This window comes from Callionymus lyra, chromosome 18, assembly GCF_982586985.1.
Source record: "Callionymus lyra chromosome 18, fCalLyr1.hap1.1, whole genome shotgun sequence".
In the NCBI taxonomy this organism is placed as follows: Eukaryota; Metazoa; Chordata; class Actinopteri; order Syngnathiformes; family Callionymidae; genus Callionymus; species Callionymus lyra.
Genome location: NC_141835.1, coordinates 12,366,667 through 12,382,914, shown reverse-complemented (window position 1 = coordinate 12,382,914; position 16,248 = coordinate 12,366,667). Strand labels below are relative to the sequence as shown.

The 16,248-nt window shown below is 39.9% G+C and overlaps 2 protein-coding genes across 3 annotated transcripts; both read right to left on the bottom strand.

Moving 5' to 3' along the window:
- Positions 1–840: 840 nt before the first annotated feature.
- On the bottom strand, positions 841–5,869 carry pank2 (pantothenate kinase 2). The gene is made up of 7 exons (XM_087780266.1): positions 5,498–5,869; positions 3,989–4,341; positions 3,668–3,921; positions 3,429–3,605; positions 3,223–3,346; positions 1,743–1,868; positions 841–1,671 (listed from the first exon to the last, which is right to left on the bottom strand). Exons 1-7 carry the CDS (start codon positions 5,706–5,708, stop codon positions 1,621–1,623), a joined length of 1,296 nt encoding a protein of 431 aa, XP_087636392.1. The 5' UTR covers positions 5,709–5,869; the 3' UTR covers positions 841–1,620.
- A 178-nt stretch (positions 5,870–6,047) lies between these two features.
- Positions 6,048–16,081, bottom strand: LOC148060501 (uncharacterized). Of its 2 annotated transcripts, none has more exons than XM_087779903.1 (9): positions 16,008–16,081; positions 13,895–14,017; positions 12,209–12,386; positions 11,414–12,096; positions 10,364–10,498; positions 9,830–9,991; positions 9,120–9,254; positions 8,659–8,793; positions 6,048–8,332 (listed from the first exon to the last, which is right to left on the bottom strand). In XM_087779903.1, the coding sequence occupies exons 2-9, from the start codon at positions 14,015–14,017 to the stop codon at positions 7,709–7,711; spliced, it is 2,175 nt and encodes a 724-aa protein (XP_087636029.1). In that variant the 5' UTR covers positions 16,008–16,081; the 3' UTR covers positions 6,048–7,708. The 2 variants fall into 2 exon arrangements, with proteins under 2 accessions (XP_087636029.1, XP_087636030.1); XM_087779904.1 differs by having other exon boundaries at positions 9,857–9,991.
- Positions 16,082–16,248: the final 167 nt, after the last annotated feature.

The following is a 16,248-nucleotide window of genomic DNA, read 5'->3' as shown; positions in this document are numbered from 1 at the left end:
AGTTTTATTATCCATGGTGACGTCAGAGATCAAGTACCGCATCCTTTACGAGGACGAAACTCATGAGTTAAAAAAACGAACATTTTATATCACATTAATTCATTGTTTATTTGTTTGTTTGTTCATTTATATTCTTATTGCAAAAAAAGACTGTTAAGAGACACGTTTTAACATTTTTTAAAAATCGTTTTAATTTAAATAAAAATCGATGGATTATCCACATAAAAATCGAATATACTACCCTTGTGTTTCAGTCACTTTTAAAGAAACATATTTTCATCATTGTCCTTGCTCTGTATACTTTTTTTAAACAATGCCTTGACTTTAAAACTTTCAGTCAAGTGTACACTTTTATTCATGTGCTTGAAATGCAAATAATAAAATTAATAATGTTCAACAATGTCAGTCAATTCCAACTTTCCATTAATGTCGCTATAAAATAGGTTTTACAGCTACAAGTCCCATAATTCATAGTGGAAGCTACAGTATAGCAAATAAAAATGTTTTAAATTAAATTAGGTTTGGAAAAGAAAAGGCAGAAAAGAAGGAGGGGTAGAAAAGAGGAGATTGTGCACATGTGTGATTGATTGCTGACAGAGATTAGAGCCGATAGTTAGATCTCTAAAGGTTCCACTGCTAAGAGGAAATGGAGTAAACATCATCAGAATCTGGGAAGTTTGTGGGATATTTGCTGCTCCTGGACCTGCTCGACAAAGGTAAGTTCTTTCTACTTCCCATTTTTTAGTCGCTGGTCCAAATCTCTTGTGGAATTTTCCTTGTTCAGCCTCTTGGTTATAGATTAGTCTATAGTTCCAACACAACAAAACAGAGGGACACAAATACTGAGAAATAGTATTTTTATTTTGAAAAATGAAATCTGTGAAGTAGAAAAAAAGTACAAAGCCGTAACGTGATTGTCAAAGTAACTCCGACTTCTATCTAAACATCTGAGGCACTGAATTGTTTAAAGCGACACTTTTTCTTTTTTTTTGGTTTCTAACAGACATTGAAATGGATGGAAACATGTTTACAGTGTTGAGCCGCATGATTGAATTTTGCGAAATGTAAGTTTGCCCATAAAACAAATGAACACATCAAGAGAAATGACTCTTACAAACACAAGTCTTCACAGTGAACGTTAAAATAAATTAACGAAAACAAGAACAGATCGTTAAAACCGGTCGAAATGACACCGAACAAAAGCTCAAAACTGTATCTCGAGTTCTACATTTTTAATCAGTAGGTAACAGGTTCACAGAGTAATGTAGTAAATACCTTAAGTTCAAACCTTAATTGGAAAAAACATTTTGTAAGAGTTTAAGGGTTTGAAACTATAGCAGCCACTAAGACGGCAAACTATGCGATAACTTTTGAGTTTCAACCATTGTTAAGCATAATTTCATGCAGCACATTGCGATGCATTTCCCTACTTTTGGACCTCTATGACTTACCCTGTAAAGTACAAACAACGATTGATGTCGCAGGCAAATATGGTGACGTCATGATTGTAACAAACTGAGCAACTTGATAACTTGGACCGTAACAGCTGGTGGACGCACGCCGCCGACCCACCGTGGAAATGACTAAAGTGCAAATCAAGGTGTTTTTTCTTTGGGCTCATTAGGAAGGTTGCAGAAGCTCCAGCAGGGCTCCGACTGCCCCGAAGTAACCCTGGACACAGCACAGAGTCAAGTTAAAAAGTACAATTTAACAAGAAAATAAAAAAGATATTGATTACTCACTTCATGGTTTAAGAAGAGGGCTTTGAGTTGACCTTTGGACCAGTAGTCCATGGCGTATGCTAGCAGCTTCATGGAGAGCGTGTTCACTCTAAGGAAGTTTCCCACGAACACCACTCGCTCAATTTTCTAGCCACAGAAAGAAAACGTGTTACTCAAAGTACAACATTCACTGACATCTGTGATACTTGAGCGGCTCCGCAGCTCATTTCCTCTCCGCCTTCATAGCCCTGTACAATGCTGCTTGATCAAGACTGCACAAGGCAGCACCGTAAAGAGGCTGAATGCGAAGAGGTGTCCAAAGTGGATTTAGCACATTGAAAAATAATTTCTGTGGAACAAATATTCGTCTGAATAATGCTATATCAATACTCAAGTTAGGTGCAAAATATAAATCTATTTCTTGATAAATATCTATATATTTCTGGATTGATAGCTAGTTAGCTAGCTATGTATTTGTAGATGGACAGCTAGTTAGCTAGCTATGTATTTGTAGATGGACAGCTAGTTAGCTAGCTATCTATTTCTAGAAGGACAGCTAGTTAGTTGGCTATCTATTTCAAGATGGACAGCTAGTTAGCTAGCTATCTATTTCAAGATGGACAGCTAGTTAGCTAGCTATCTATTTCAAGATGGACAGCTAGTTGTATAGCTAGGTATTTCTAGATGGACAGCTAGTTAGCTAGCTATCTATTTCAAGATGGACAGCTAGTTAGCTAGCTTTCTATTTCAAGACGGACAGCTAGTTAGCTAGCTATCTATTTCTAGATGGACAGCTAGTTAGCTAGCTATCTATTTCTAGATGGACAGCTAGTTAGTAAGCTATCTATTTCTAGATGGACAGCTAGTTAGTAAGCTAACTATCTATTTCTAGATGGACAGCTACTTAGCTAGCTATCTATTTCTAGATGGACAGCTAGTTAGCTAGCTATCTATTTCTAGATGGACAGCTAGTTAGCTAGCTATCTATTTCTAGATGGACAGCTAGTTGGTAAGCTATCTATTTCTAGATGGACAGCTAGTTAGCTAGCTATCTATTTCTATAGAAATGACTAATGAGCATGTATTTTCTAGATGGATAGCTTGCAAGCTATCTATGTATTTAGCTGATTGATATTTATTGAATAAATATATTAATTGATAGTAGTGGTACAACAAAAATATTTGAATAAAGCAAGAACTCACTCGCTCTCAGTGAACTACTTGCTAACATTTTACCATCATCATACATTTAATTGGAAAGCTCCTGAATTGTTTGTAATGTCATGATCGTTCAGGAATGTTTGTACAGAAAAACCTGAGTAGCTCTTGACCTACATGCAGTGTATCTGGTTAATGTTTGGGGCATCACTACTGTGGAGGGCTACTGTAGTAACTAAATTACTCGAGTTCAGATAAATCTTTCAGCAGTGACACTATTGTCCAGGTCAAAAAGATACAAAAACTACTGATGTGTAGGTGTCAATGTGTCCATGTCAATTACCTCATTGACTGCACACATCCGGGTGATTGACCCAATGTTGTTTGTGATAGTCACTAGAGTAGCTCTGGCAAGATCCGACTTGGACACAGACTCCCGCTTGTCTTTGGACACCATGTTCCCAAAACTGTGTACCACATGAGAAATCACCACATGAGGATACAGGAAATTACATTTCAAAAAGTTGTTGTTGTTTGGCGAGTGTGTACCTGGAAGCGACGGCCCAGCCCGGCAGACCAAAGCGCTCATAGTCTCCACCGTATATGTCCTTGACCAGCTTGTCCACACGGGTGCTCTCCCCCTCAGAGGCCAATTCCAAAGCTTCCTCAAAAGTCGTACAACCAGTCAGAAGACAAGACAGGCCCAGGAAAGTACCTCCTCCTAGACTAGAGACGGACATTGATATCAACTTTACAACACTAATACTGGGAGTTGTTTTCCTTACTACCTGGTCCCGGTCACTCTTTTGTAGTTGTTCTCGGAATAAACCGCCAAAATGCTGACCCCTGACCCGATGTTGACCAGCAGCAGGGGATAGGGGTTCTCCAGTGTGTATGGTCTCTGGACACAGTGGTCCGGATCTGACGGGTTTTCAAAGTAGTAGCACTCCGACAGACCGCTCGACACCACCGAGTCGATGTACAGAACGCCTCGGATCAGGCAGTCCAGCTCGTCCAGCTTGTGGAGCTCCAGGTCCGCCATCTGGGGTTGTTCAGGACAGAGGTTGTGGTGACGGTTTGTAAAAGGAAAATAGTCCGGCAGAACCTACCTTTCTGAAGTCGGTCTCAAACTTGTACGCTCCTCCGCCGGTCGCACACAGGGTGGTGTGGAGGCTGGAGAAGTGCTTGCTGCGGACCATTTGCAGGAAGACCGGCAGGTCGTGGGTCGGGAAGCGGATGAAGTGAATGTTGCCCGTCCGGCCGCACAGCGTCAAGTCCGGCAGCTCCAGGTGGACGTCCCTGATGCCCGTGGTGCCGTAGGCGATGTTGGAAGTCAAGTAGCGCCTGATGCTCTTCAGGTTCTCCACCTCCTCTTGCTCCTCCTCGGCAGTGATGTCTTTGGGCTCAAAATATACCAGTTTCACCAACGTGCCCCCGATGTCCATTCCAAACCATGGGAAGGCTGCAAATGAAACCCGGTTTAGTATTGTTAGTAGGGTCACATCGGTGTATGTAGTAGGGGTGTGAGAAAAATATTGATAAACCAATATATCACAATATTATTTTTTCACGATACTGTATCAATATTCAACAGCACTATGTCGATTTTTCAAAAAAAGTTGTATTTTTGTTATCATGGTCCTTTTATAGTTCAATAAAATGTGTATAAAATGGATAATATGTTTTTGATTTGCAACAAGACGGCAGTCATTACGTTCCCTCCAGCTAAAGTTACGATGACATCCTGCAAGATCCGATGACTGAGAATGAGAGGATACCGACAACTCAATCAGTGTTTTTAAAGCTGGTGTTTGGGATTTATTAGGAGGGGTTAGAAAATATCGATAGAGCGATATCGTGTCGTTTTTTACTTAAATTGGCTTTCAAATTAAATTGTATCGTTTATATTTCAATAAAGTGTTTCTAATGAGATTTAACGTTTCTTTATTTACCATTAACATGCAAATATTCACAGTGTTAGTTCATTTTTGAGTTGCAATTAAACTTCATTACGTCCTCAACAAATCCCGTCTGACTGAGGATGAGAGGATACAGTCGACTTCAGCATAATTTTCAAAAGCTGATATTTGGACATTTTGAAAGCGGTTACGACTTCAAGTCGTGCTTAAATTCTGAGAATCAAGTACTCAACAATACTACAGATATATCTTTGTTACTTCAGCATCACTATATATCGGATTGTTGAACATGTATCTCTTATTCTTGCCAATACACACCCCTAGTATATTCTGTTGCTTGGCAACCAAGGTAGGCAACAATTTTGGCATAACACAAAAGGTTAGTCATGTCCAATAGAATGTATTTTAAAATGTAGTGTATTATTAAGTGTAATAATGTAATAATTTCAAATATGTGTCATACACCTGATTGACAGTCAACGAAAAAACAGGACAAAATGTTCCGCCATCTTGTACCAATATCAGAATATTAACCGTAGATTTACTTTCTTGTCTGAGACGTAACATTATTTTAATTTTTATTATTGACCTTTATTAAAATTCTAACAGTTTAAACGCAAGTGACGTATTATTCCAGCTTTAGTCTCTTTGTGTTCCATTTGTTCTGTGCATGTGTTGTTAACCAATAAATACACCTACGCGGCCTTGCTTTCTTCACCGAGTCCGCCCGATGCCTCGGTGTCGAGTTGGAGGTCCGGCGGTCGGAGGTCGCTCTCGGAGCGGGACCCGCCGCCTCATTGTTGGCGTCGTCGCGGGAGTAGCCGAGCTTCTCTCCGTCGGAGCGCGGCTGCTTCGTGGGCGTTCCGTTATCGTCGGTGTCATCGTCGCGACAGTGGCCATTGAACGCCATTTGAAAGAGCTATTCTAAGGCATACATGCGAGAGTTCTCGGTGGCGACAATGGGTCAAGTTTATGGTTTTAATTTGGAATTTAGAAAAGGCGGATAATTAGCTTGCTAAGTGGCTGCTACATGTAGCTCCGTGCAAGCAGAGAAGATGGACGACATGTATTGAGCTCTTCGTTGCCCCCTATGGTTCAGCAGGAGGAAGTGCTATCCAGATAAAGATCACACTATTTTTATATTTCACAATATTAATTTAACTGCAATCTTTAAATCAAAATGTACATTAAAAAAAATATTATTTATTTCGGCATAATATTTACATTAAAAGGTAATGCAAAAAAATAATCCATGTGAACGTTTTATTCCCTTTGATGTGATTGACAGATTAAAGTACATGTCATAGTGTCATTCAATTCACTCAAAAATACATCTCTCTTTATTGACATTGCCCTGGAGTGCAGCTTAACACAAAAGAAAAGCAAGTGTAGATCAAAAAATGACGTAAAATATTTTCTATTGACACTATTTACACAACTTGGACAAATATATACCTTTTTAAACAATATGTTTTCTATTTTATTCACAGGAAATATGAAATCGCCACGTATGGGGACAAAAAAAAAACTATCCTTGAATGTTTTAGTTAAATATGAAACCTATTCTCTATTTTACGCTTGAATAAAATATATATAATGTTGGAGTTAAAATTTAAATATAAATAAGTATAATGAGATTCACGAACATATGTACAAATAAATATAGTGCACCATTAGTATGTCTTTTACTAAAACTTCTATTAGTTGAACCTTTCTCTATATTCTGAGAATGTTTTTAGTTCTACAAAATATAGTATATGGGTTTTAATAAGACTATTATTGCTATTTACTGTGACGTTTTTGACAGTAGCGGTATTGGAGTGCAGTATATTTATATAAAAATATATTTTTTAATAACTGGCTCTGACAAAAAAAGTAAATGCTATTAATAAGCTAAATAATTTCTAACAAAAACAATAAAACAGTGGTGATTATGATTCAAGATAGACACTGTTCTATATAAACTGAAAACCACTAAATTCAACACATCCTTTCCTTTCTACGTTCATCCGACCATCTTCTACAACTTATCCGAGGTCAGGTCGCGGAGGTACCGGCCAGAGCAAAGAGGCCCAGACCTCCCTCTTCCTATAAACCTCTTCAAGCTCTTTTGCGAGAACACCGAGATGTTCCTGGATCAACCAGGAAATCCTAAAAAGTCATCTGTCTTCTCTCTATGTGGAGGATCAGCTTGGTGGACTTTGAGTCTCTCCTAAATGACTGACCAAGAACTTTTTTTTTCCTCATCCCCACCACAAAATCTCACTTATACCATCTTCTAAACCAACTTGCATCACCACCTTTTCTTTTCAGACTTACAGATATCCATCAACAAACACTTTTCATTTCATCACCATATAGGTTCGACCAAACGGTAAAGACCAAGACCTGATCCCTGATGCGCACCATTTTTTCAACATGCTACCGTCATCCTGCCATCGACATAAAAACACTCAGTATTCCCATTCATAATATTAGATAATAAATGTACTTCAAAAACAAAAAATGGATACATTTTAAATTCTCAAGTTAGTATTGAACTATATAAGAGTTGATTTAAAGCATATTTATTCCCTGTCTTGTTCCTAGACACGAAGGAATTAAACAAAATAAGATGTTTACTGTAGATGTGTATCTTTGGCGTAAATAAATATTCAGCGAGTCAGCCATATTAATTTTTAAAAAGTATGAATTACAGTGTATTATTGCTGCATAAACTAGTCTGGAGAAGCGTTTTGTTTACTAGCGGAGGTGTTGCTTGAGCTAATATGTTTCAACAACGCGTCATCAGGATATTTTGGCAAGTGAATGTTTAGTCAGCTGTGCAACGACTCGCTCTCACGGCTACATTAAGGCACCTCTCAGATCGGCTTTCTCTTTAATCTCATCCTTTTAAGGTATCAATTAACCTTAGTGCTTAAACCTCCACGCCATCAGAAGTGCACAGGCTCCCACGCTGGCGGCCGTCAGAATGTACTTGGTGTTTGGTGTCAGTCTCCCAGGAGGGGAGTCCTTCTTCGGGGGGACTTGGAGCGATACGATCGGCTTAGAAGGGGCGGAGTCTCCTTCCCCGACCGGTGAGGACGTTTTCCCGTTTATCGCCGGCGTGTCCGAGTTCTGGATGGTGAGACCGGGCGGCTCCTCTGGCTCCGCCGGCAGACTCTCGTCGTGGATCTCTTCAGGCTCACTGGGTTCTGGAACGACTGCGATCTCCTGCTCGTCCTCCAGGCTCGCCTCCGCCTGAGACTCCTCCTCTTCCTTTTTACTGTTGTCAATAGCAACTCCGTTCTCCAGACACGGGGGTGGAGACGCCGAGGTCTCGGAGAGGACTGGGGCGCAGACAAAGACTAGGGGGACTTCGATCCCAACGATCCCAAGTTCTTCAGAGTCACCAGTCACCTCCAGAGGTTCACTGTTATCCGAAGGATCCACCGTGACGTGATTCGGGGTCTGGATGGTTGCAAGTTCCTCTGGATCTTCGCAGATTTCAGCAGGTTGGGTCTCAATGATGCTCGATTTGTCTACATCGACAACCTAAACAAAAGAGAAAAATACTCTGTAGTACTGTATTTTTAAGACAATAAGGTGCACTAGTTCCTGAATATAAAGACTTGCGGTGCACCAAAGCCTAATACTATGGATCCCCATTGAGTAGTATGGAACCTCCCAGAGTAATACTATGGATCCCCATTGAATAGTACGGAGCCTCCTAGAGTAATACTATGGATTCCCATTGAGTAGTACAGAGCCTCCTAGAGAAATACTATGGATTCCCATTGAGTAGTACGGAGACTCCTAGAGTAATACTTTGGATTCCCATTTATCCCACAATCCCAAGATTCTTCAGAGACACCAGTCACCTCCAGAGGTTCACTGTTATCCGAAGGATCCACCGTGACATGATTCGGGGTCTGGATGGTTGCAAGTTCCTCCGGATCTTCGCAGATTTCAGCAGGTTGGGTCTCAATGATGCTCGATTTGTCTACATCGACAACCTAAACAAAAGAGAAAAATACTCTGTAGTACTGTATTTTTAAGACAATAAGGTGCACTAGTTCCTGAATATAAAGACTTGCGGTGCACCAAAGCCTAATACTATGGATCCCCATTGAGTAGTATGGAACCTCCCAGAGTAATACTATGGATCCCCATTGAATAGTACGGAGCCTCCTAGAGTAATACTATGGATTCCCATTGAGTAGTACAGAGCCTCCTAGAGAAATACTATGGATTCCCATTGAGTAGTACGGAGACTCCTAGAGTAATACTTTGGATTCCCATTTATCCCACAATCCCAAGATTCTTCAGAGACACCAGTCACCTCCAGAGGTTCACTGTTATCCGAAGGATCCACCGTGACATGATTTGGGGTCTGGATGGTTGCAAGTTCCTCCGGATCTTCGCAGATTTCAGCAGGTTGGGTCTCAATGATGCTCGATTTGTCTACATCGACAACCTAAACAAAAGAGAAAAATACTCTGTAGTACTGTATTTTTAAGACAATAAGGTGCACTAGTTCCTGTATATAAAGACTTGCGGTGCACCAAAGCCTAATACTATGGATCCCCATTGAGTAGTATGGAACCTCCCAGAGTAATACTATGGATTCCCATTGAGTAGTACAGAGCCTCCTAGAGAAATACTATGGATTCCCATTGAGTAGTACAGAGCCTCCTAGAGAAATACTATGGATTCCCATTGAGTAGTACGGAGACTCCTAGAGTAATACTTTGGATTCCCATTTATCCCACAATCCCAAGATTATTCAGAGACACCAGTCACCTCCAGAGGTTCACTGTTATCTGAAGGATCCAATAGATTATAAAGCATATTTTGTTCTACTGCATAACTGAAGCTTGTTGTTGGGGAAGTTCCTGAATATAAAGACTTGCGGTGCACCAAAGCCTCGCTGAGTAATACTACGGATTCCCATTGAGCAGTACGGAGCCTCCCAGAGTAATACTATGGATTCCCGTTGAGTAGTACGGAGCCTCCCAGAGTAATACTATGGATTCCCATTGATTCTATTACCATGAGTTCTTCAGAGTCACCAGTCACCTCCAGAGGTTCACTGTTATCCGAAGGATCCACCGTGACATGATTCGGGGTTTGGATAGTTGCAAGTTCCTCCGGATCTTCGCAGATTTCAGCAGTTTGGGTCTCAACGATGCCTGATTGGTCTACATCGACAACCTATACAAAATAAGAAAATATTCAGTACTATATTTTTCAGACAATAGATTATAAAGCACATTTTGTTCTCCTGCATAACTGAAGCTTTGTTGTTGGGGAAGTTCCTGAATATAAAGACTTGCGGTGCACCAAAGCCTCGCTGTGTAATACTACAGATACCCATTGAGTAGTAAGGAGCCTCTTAGAGTAATGCTTTGGATTCCCGTTGAGTAGTACGGAGCCTCCCAGAGTACTACTATGGATTCCTGTCGAGTAGTACAGAGCCTCCCAGAGTAAAACTATGGATTCCTATTGAGTAGTACGACACCTCCTAGAGTAATACTATGGATTCCCATTGATTCTATTCCCATGAGTTCTTCAGTCACCAGTCACCTCCAGAGGTTCACTGTTATCCGAAGGATCCACCAAGACATGATTTGTGGTTTGGATGGTTTCAAGTTCCTCCGGATCTTCGCAGATTTCAGCAGGTTGGGTCTCAATGATGCTCGATTTGTCTACATCGACAACCTAAACAAAATGAGAAAATATTCAGTACTGTTTTTTTCAGACAATAGATTAAAGCATATTAATAATAAGCGTATTGTTCTACTTCATAACTGAAGCTTTATTGTTGGGGAAGTTCCTCACTACACAGACTTGCAGTGCACCAAAGCCTCGCTGAGTAATACTACAAATTCCGTAGTATTCGTAGAGAGAGCCTTCCAGAGCAATACTATGGATTTCCGTTGAGTAGTACGGAGCCTCCCAGAGTAATACAATGGATTTCTGTAAAGTGGTATATTAAGTTATAGCATGGAGCCTCGGTGGGTGCTGGAGACCCTGAGGAGTAATATTATATTCACTCGCAGTAATTATAGTAAGTAATAAAATGGAGACTTGTAGTGCGTAGGATTCTTACACAGTAATACGGATCCCAGTTGAGTAGCACTAGAAAACCTTGCAGTACACCGGAGCGTCAGAGTAATACTACTGAGCACTGCGGGGTAATCCTTCAGACCCTCCAAGAGTAATACTACGTAACTTCCTAGAGCAAGGGTGGGCAAATTATTTGTAGTGGGGGCAGGACTTTGTTCCAATCATTCAAGAGGACACATTTTAACCAATCAGACTAAAACCTGCACCTACGACCTCTGAGGAATTGCCCACCCCTCTCCTACAGTAATACTATGGAACCTTGCGGTGCGCTGGTGCTAACCGTGTAATACTACAAAGCCTCAAAGTGCAGCTATATAGAGTACCATAGTCATACTTAAACAGTTCAAAAACTTTAGAGTGCTCTGTACCACGTAGAATCTGAGGTTGATAAGTAAAACCAAAAATAATACAGAAGTACCATATTGATATCTAGGAAACGTAAGGACTGCCCCTTTAAGTGCCCCATTTATGGTATGTCAACTTCGTGAGCTCCCAAAAGGGTCTTACCTGGATTTCAGGAGGTGCTGAGATCTCCTCGGGTTCAGGACTAACATCTACTCCCACGGGAGGTGTTCCTAGGGGTTCCTCCGGGATCAGCTCTGGTATCAGCTCCGGGATCACCTCCGGAATAAACTCCGGGATCAGCTCCTGGAGCGACTCTTCCTTTGGTTCATTTGATGCTGACTGAGGCAGAGACGGGCTCAGAGCTGGACTGTCGTCTTCAGGATGACCCGCTTGATCCGTCTCCTCAGCCTCCGGCGGCTGAGGAGACGAGTCGACCGCTACCTCGACCTCTGGAATCACTTCGGATTCACCGGAAACCTCCGGGAGGTCGGGTTGGGATATTTCCTCCTGATCCGGCTGAACTTCCGCCTCTTCAGGCGGCGGGGTGTTTGTTTGATGGTGCGGGGTCACGGGCGACGGAGGAGGCGTGGTCGGAGGAGACGACCCTTCGGCCTCGGCTGACTTCGGAGGCCCGGCTGAGGGAACCTCTTGGGTTTCTTGACTCTCGGGTACTTCTGGTGGAGTCGTCGTTTCTTCACCCTGCGAGGATGCGTCGACGGGTTCCGACGGTTCTGATGACGGAACGGCGTCTCCGCCGCCTTCTGGGACGGAGAGATGAGCGGCAGGCGGTGTCGGATGGATGTGGGCCTTGACAACCGTTGTAGGCGGGGAGCCTGGTTTGGGATCTGGGTCAGAACAAAAAGCAATGATGTCATATAATCTGCTTTCAGGAAATAAAGCTCAGAGAAATCCTTCCTATTTTCACATGAATCTAAGAGTCATTCTTTGCTGACTCACCGTTGCCCTTTAGAGCCTCGTACTCGGCCCTGATCTCAGCTGCGATGGTCACGTGATCGCAGGCCTCCAGAGCGCCGATGAACTGGTCCGGCCAGTTCTCTCTCCGCTTGAGACAGTCCAGGAGGAGACCCATGCTGTCATAGTTCCCGTAGGCCTCGCGTTTGGCTTCTATATTTTCCTGTGGTCATAAATAACATAAAGGTTCACATTATTAATAATTATATGATATAATTATAATAGGATTAACATTTGTTTTCTCCCAAGTGCTTCAATAATAACTTCCGATGATTCATTTTAAACAAACCTCAATTCTACAATTGGATAAAAGTGGCATATAGAAATTTTTTGTTAAATTCAAAATATATTTCCTTCATAATTTTATATCTGGACAATCATTTTTGCTTCATATCTATTGAGATCATGTTTAAATATTTGCTTACCCACATATTTATTGAATCATAAATGGGGATCTTTTTCCAATGATTACAAAATTAAATACTATCTTTCAAACCAAACCAAGCCTCTCATACGACATCATATTAGGGCCACCTAAAGAATTTTCTTTAAAGCTAGATTAAAGTTCAATATATCACATATACTACAATATTTAAGTTGTACATTTTAAAGTTACTGTGAGGTTAAATATAGAGGTTGAATATATTACATTCACTGCAAGATTAAAGTTGTATATATTACATTTACTTGAACACTAAATATACATGTTTTAACTAATAAAAATTAAATGTACTACATTTACTACAAGATTAACGTCCTACAAAAAAAAATCCTGTCGGACTTTCTGTAAAACAATAGAATAGAATCCATGCATTTAGTCTAATTATTTAAGAGGAATGTCAATTAAGGGGGAACTGGATGAGCCTGAAGTAACTATAGGCCACGAGAGAAAGACAAAGAAAACATTTTTTGAATTGTACTTTTGATAATGGCATCTTCCTAGTCAAAATTATGTGCGTCACAATCATAATACAGGGTCAACATTACGATATATAGTAATACTGTAGTAACAAGGATATATGTGTAGAATTGTCGAGTACTTGACTCTGGTGTTGCAGAATTTACAGACATGACTCGTAACTGCTTTCATTTGTTTTCAAACCAAAATATGTCCAAACTTCAGCTTTAAAAGCTGCTGGAATCCACTGTATCCTCTCGTCCTCAGTCATCATCTCATTAGCTGCGGAGGTGCGAAATAAATGCTGGCATCTAGTGGCCGGAAGTTTAATTTCAGCACGTGAACTAAATGAACAAACTCTGTGAATAGTTGCAGGTTAACTGTTAAAAGAGAAATAGAAAGAAATATAATTATTTAATTTTAAACACACTTTAGAAAATAAATAAAGGATATAAAGGGATTACAGGGGTTGAACTTTGTTTGTCATCACAGCTGTCACGAGGAGTTACTGCTAATATTTGACGAGGATATTGTCAGGAGGGATGATTAGGTTTTCTAAGTCACTGCTTGTTTTTAATTATGTTGTGAAGACGAGCGAGCGGAGCAGGTGGAGTCGCCTGTCAGACATGACGGGTGACAGTCGGTTAGATGGACGGAGATGGAAGACGAGTCTGTGGAGTCGGTCCAGGACGTCTCTTTCATCTCCGCTTTGATCCGCAATAAACCCCTGCATGGCTCTTAACAAACTTAACAAACAAACCAAATCATCTTACCTTGTCTTGAGCCGTCAAACATGGCAGATGTGGAATTATTTCCCGGACTTTCACCTTTGTGACGATGGTGGGCATGTTTCGCCGCAAGTACCCGTTACACAGCTGCTCACTGGCGGACGACATCTTGGAGAAAAAGAAGGATATAAATTAAGTTAACTCCATCAAATGGTGTAAACTTGTTTATGAAATGGTTAAAATCTGCATTTAAAATCTGCCTTTTTGCTGGATATTTGAACAAACTACTACTTTAAATATAGTACTAGTATATAATAATACACACCAAACCCAATAAGCAAAATACAATAAAATATTATCGTTTATTTTTATTATTAAAACTGCTTTTAATGTAAGTTAAGAAGTAAGAAAAAGAACATAAACTTTGAATGAATTTAAGTTAAAATCTTAATGAACGATTTTGCAAATTTGCCAATAATAATCTAGAAAGATTTGACTGCATCTGTTGAAAGTTAAGTGGGTTTTAGTGTGAGATATGAATTGATTTACGAGATAAAATAAAGTTTGATAACGAGTTAATGGTCATTAAAAATGATCTTCACAAACACAAGCTCGAGAAAAGAGCAATTTACACACATTTGTCAACACATTTGTCATGAAGTTCACTAATATATGAAGCTTGTTCTTACACGTTTATTTTTCATTTCAGACAATTTAACTAAATGCTATACTTGCTAGCTTAGCTTAGCGATAACATTGTTAGCTAGCCAGTCAATCTGATGTGAAATTGACTTGGATGTATTTAGAATAAGAAAATAATCTGAATTGTTTAAATTAAATAAATAATAAAGTTAAGATTTCTAAAATGAAGTGGAGAATAATTTATGAAAACTTTTATTTTAAATAAATTTCATTTTTCCTGTTATGGGCTGTTAAAGATAAATATTAAACCATGAATTGTTTGTCATGTCCTTGACAAAGAGTGGAAGCAGTTTTGAAGGACATTATTGACATTATTGGTATCATTGTTATGTAATTTGTGTCACCGCAACAACCTATACTCACTATTACCTCTCTGATAAGATTACAACTGCTAATAAATCACGATAAACTCATGTTTTGACTTGAAAACTTCCTCCTCTTCTCTCACTTTCAACCAATAATTCATCAAGAAACTGTCTTCTCTGTATCGTGTCCAGTTAGGAACTAACTGGCGACATTTAATAGGGTCAAAAAAAAAAGAAAAGATGAGTCACGAGTTGAGATTTGAACCCACAAAAGTGAAAGTGCAAGTGAAAATATGCTACCGTGGCAGTTTTAATATTCTCCATTAATTTAAAGAAATACTTTTAAAATAATGATTTCAAAGGTGAATTCAAGGTTGCGAGGTCAGCCATAAATGTCGGGATGGACAGAAGAAAGCTGTTGACTAGTCACTTATTAATCACCTCTGGTTAAATATAAGAATGTCAAGAGCGCGTCGCCTTTCAAAACCTCCTTGACGGTCAAGAACTCCATTTTGTTTACTGGAACTAAACTTGAATTCCTTTTCGCTGTTTACATCCAAACAATCAACTAATCCGAGTTCATCCAGGGTCGAGTCCCAAAACATGTCAACACACAAGGTTTGGTGTAAATGAGGGGGGAATAAATGTCAGGGACGGAAGCCAAAGAGCAAAGTCTCAGTATTATTATCTCAGCGTGGTTTATCTCTCACGCATGAAAGAAAAAAAAAAAAAAACCAAGCAGGGAGTCGAGCTACTGACAGGTCGGACCTTGAGAAGGTCATTGTAAATCATGTGTGTAAGTGGGAAGAGATGACAGATTAAGATTAATGGAAAAAAAAGTTGAATCAAAGTGACCTTCAAGTAAATCTGGTGAAGAATGGTAAGAATACATATATATATATATAGTTGTGTAAAATATATAGCAAAATATTTCAGTATTTTTATTGTTTATAGCAGACATTTCAAACATTTTAAAATAAAAAACGTGTTCATTTAATAGTGAATTAACTAACATGCTTAATATATTATATATATTTATCTGTCAAAAAAGTTCCTTATTGTTTTTATTTAAATAGCTATTAAATTGAATTACTTGTTTTGTGAAGCAAATAAATATAAAAATGTCAAAGTAAATCTTTAGTTATTGTTACCTTAAGTGTGTTGGATTCCCGATGATTCGTGAGTCCCGCTGGTTTATTCCTGAGCTCACTGAAAATCTTGCTCTCCCGACACACATCTGCGCAATGAACGCCCCACCCCCGCCGCGCTCCTATTGGACGGCGGGGATGTCAATCTAGCCGCCGAAGCCAATGAGCTCGGCGGTGTGGGCGGGGCTCGGGCTATTTTTGACCCCTGAACGTGACCCCGTCATTGCTGTGCGAATGCAGCGCA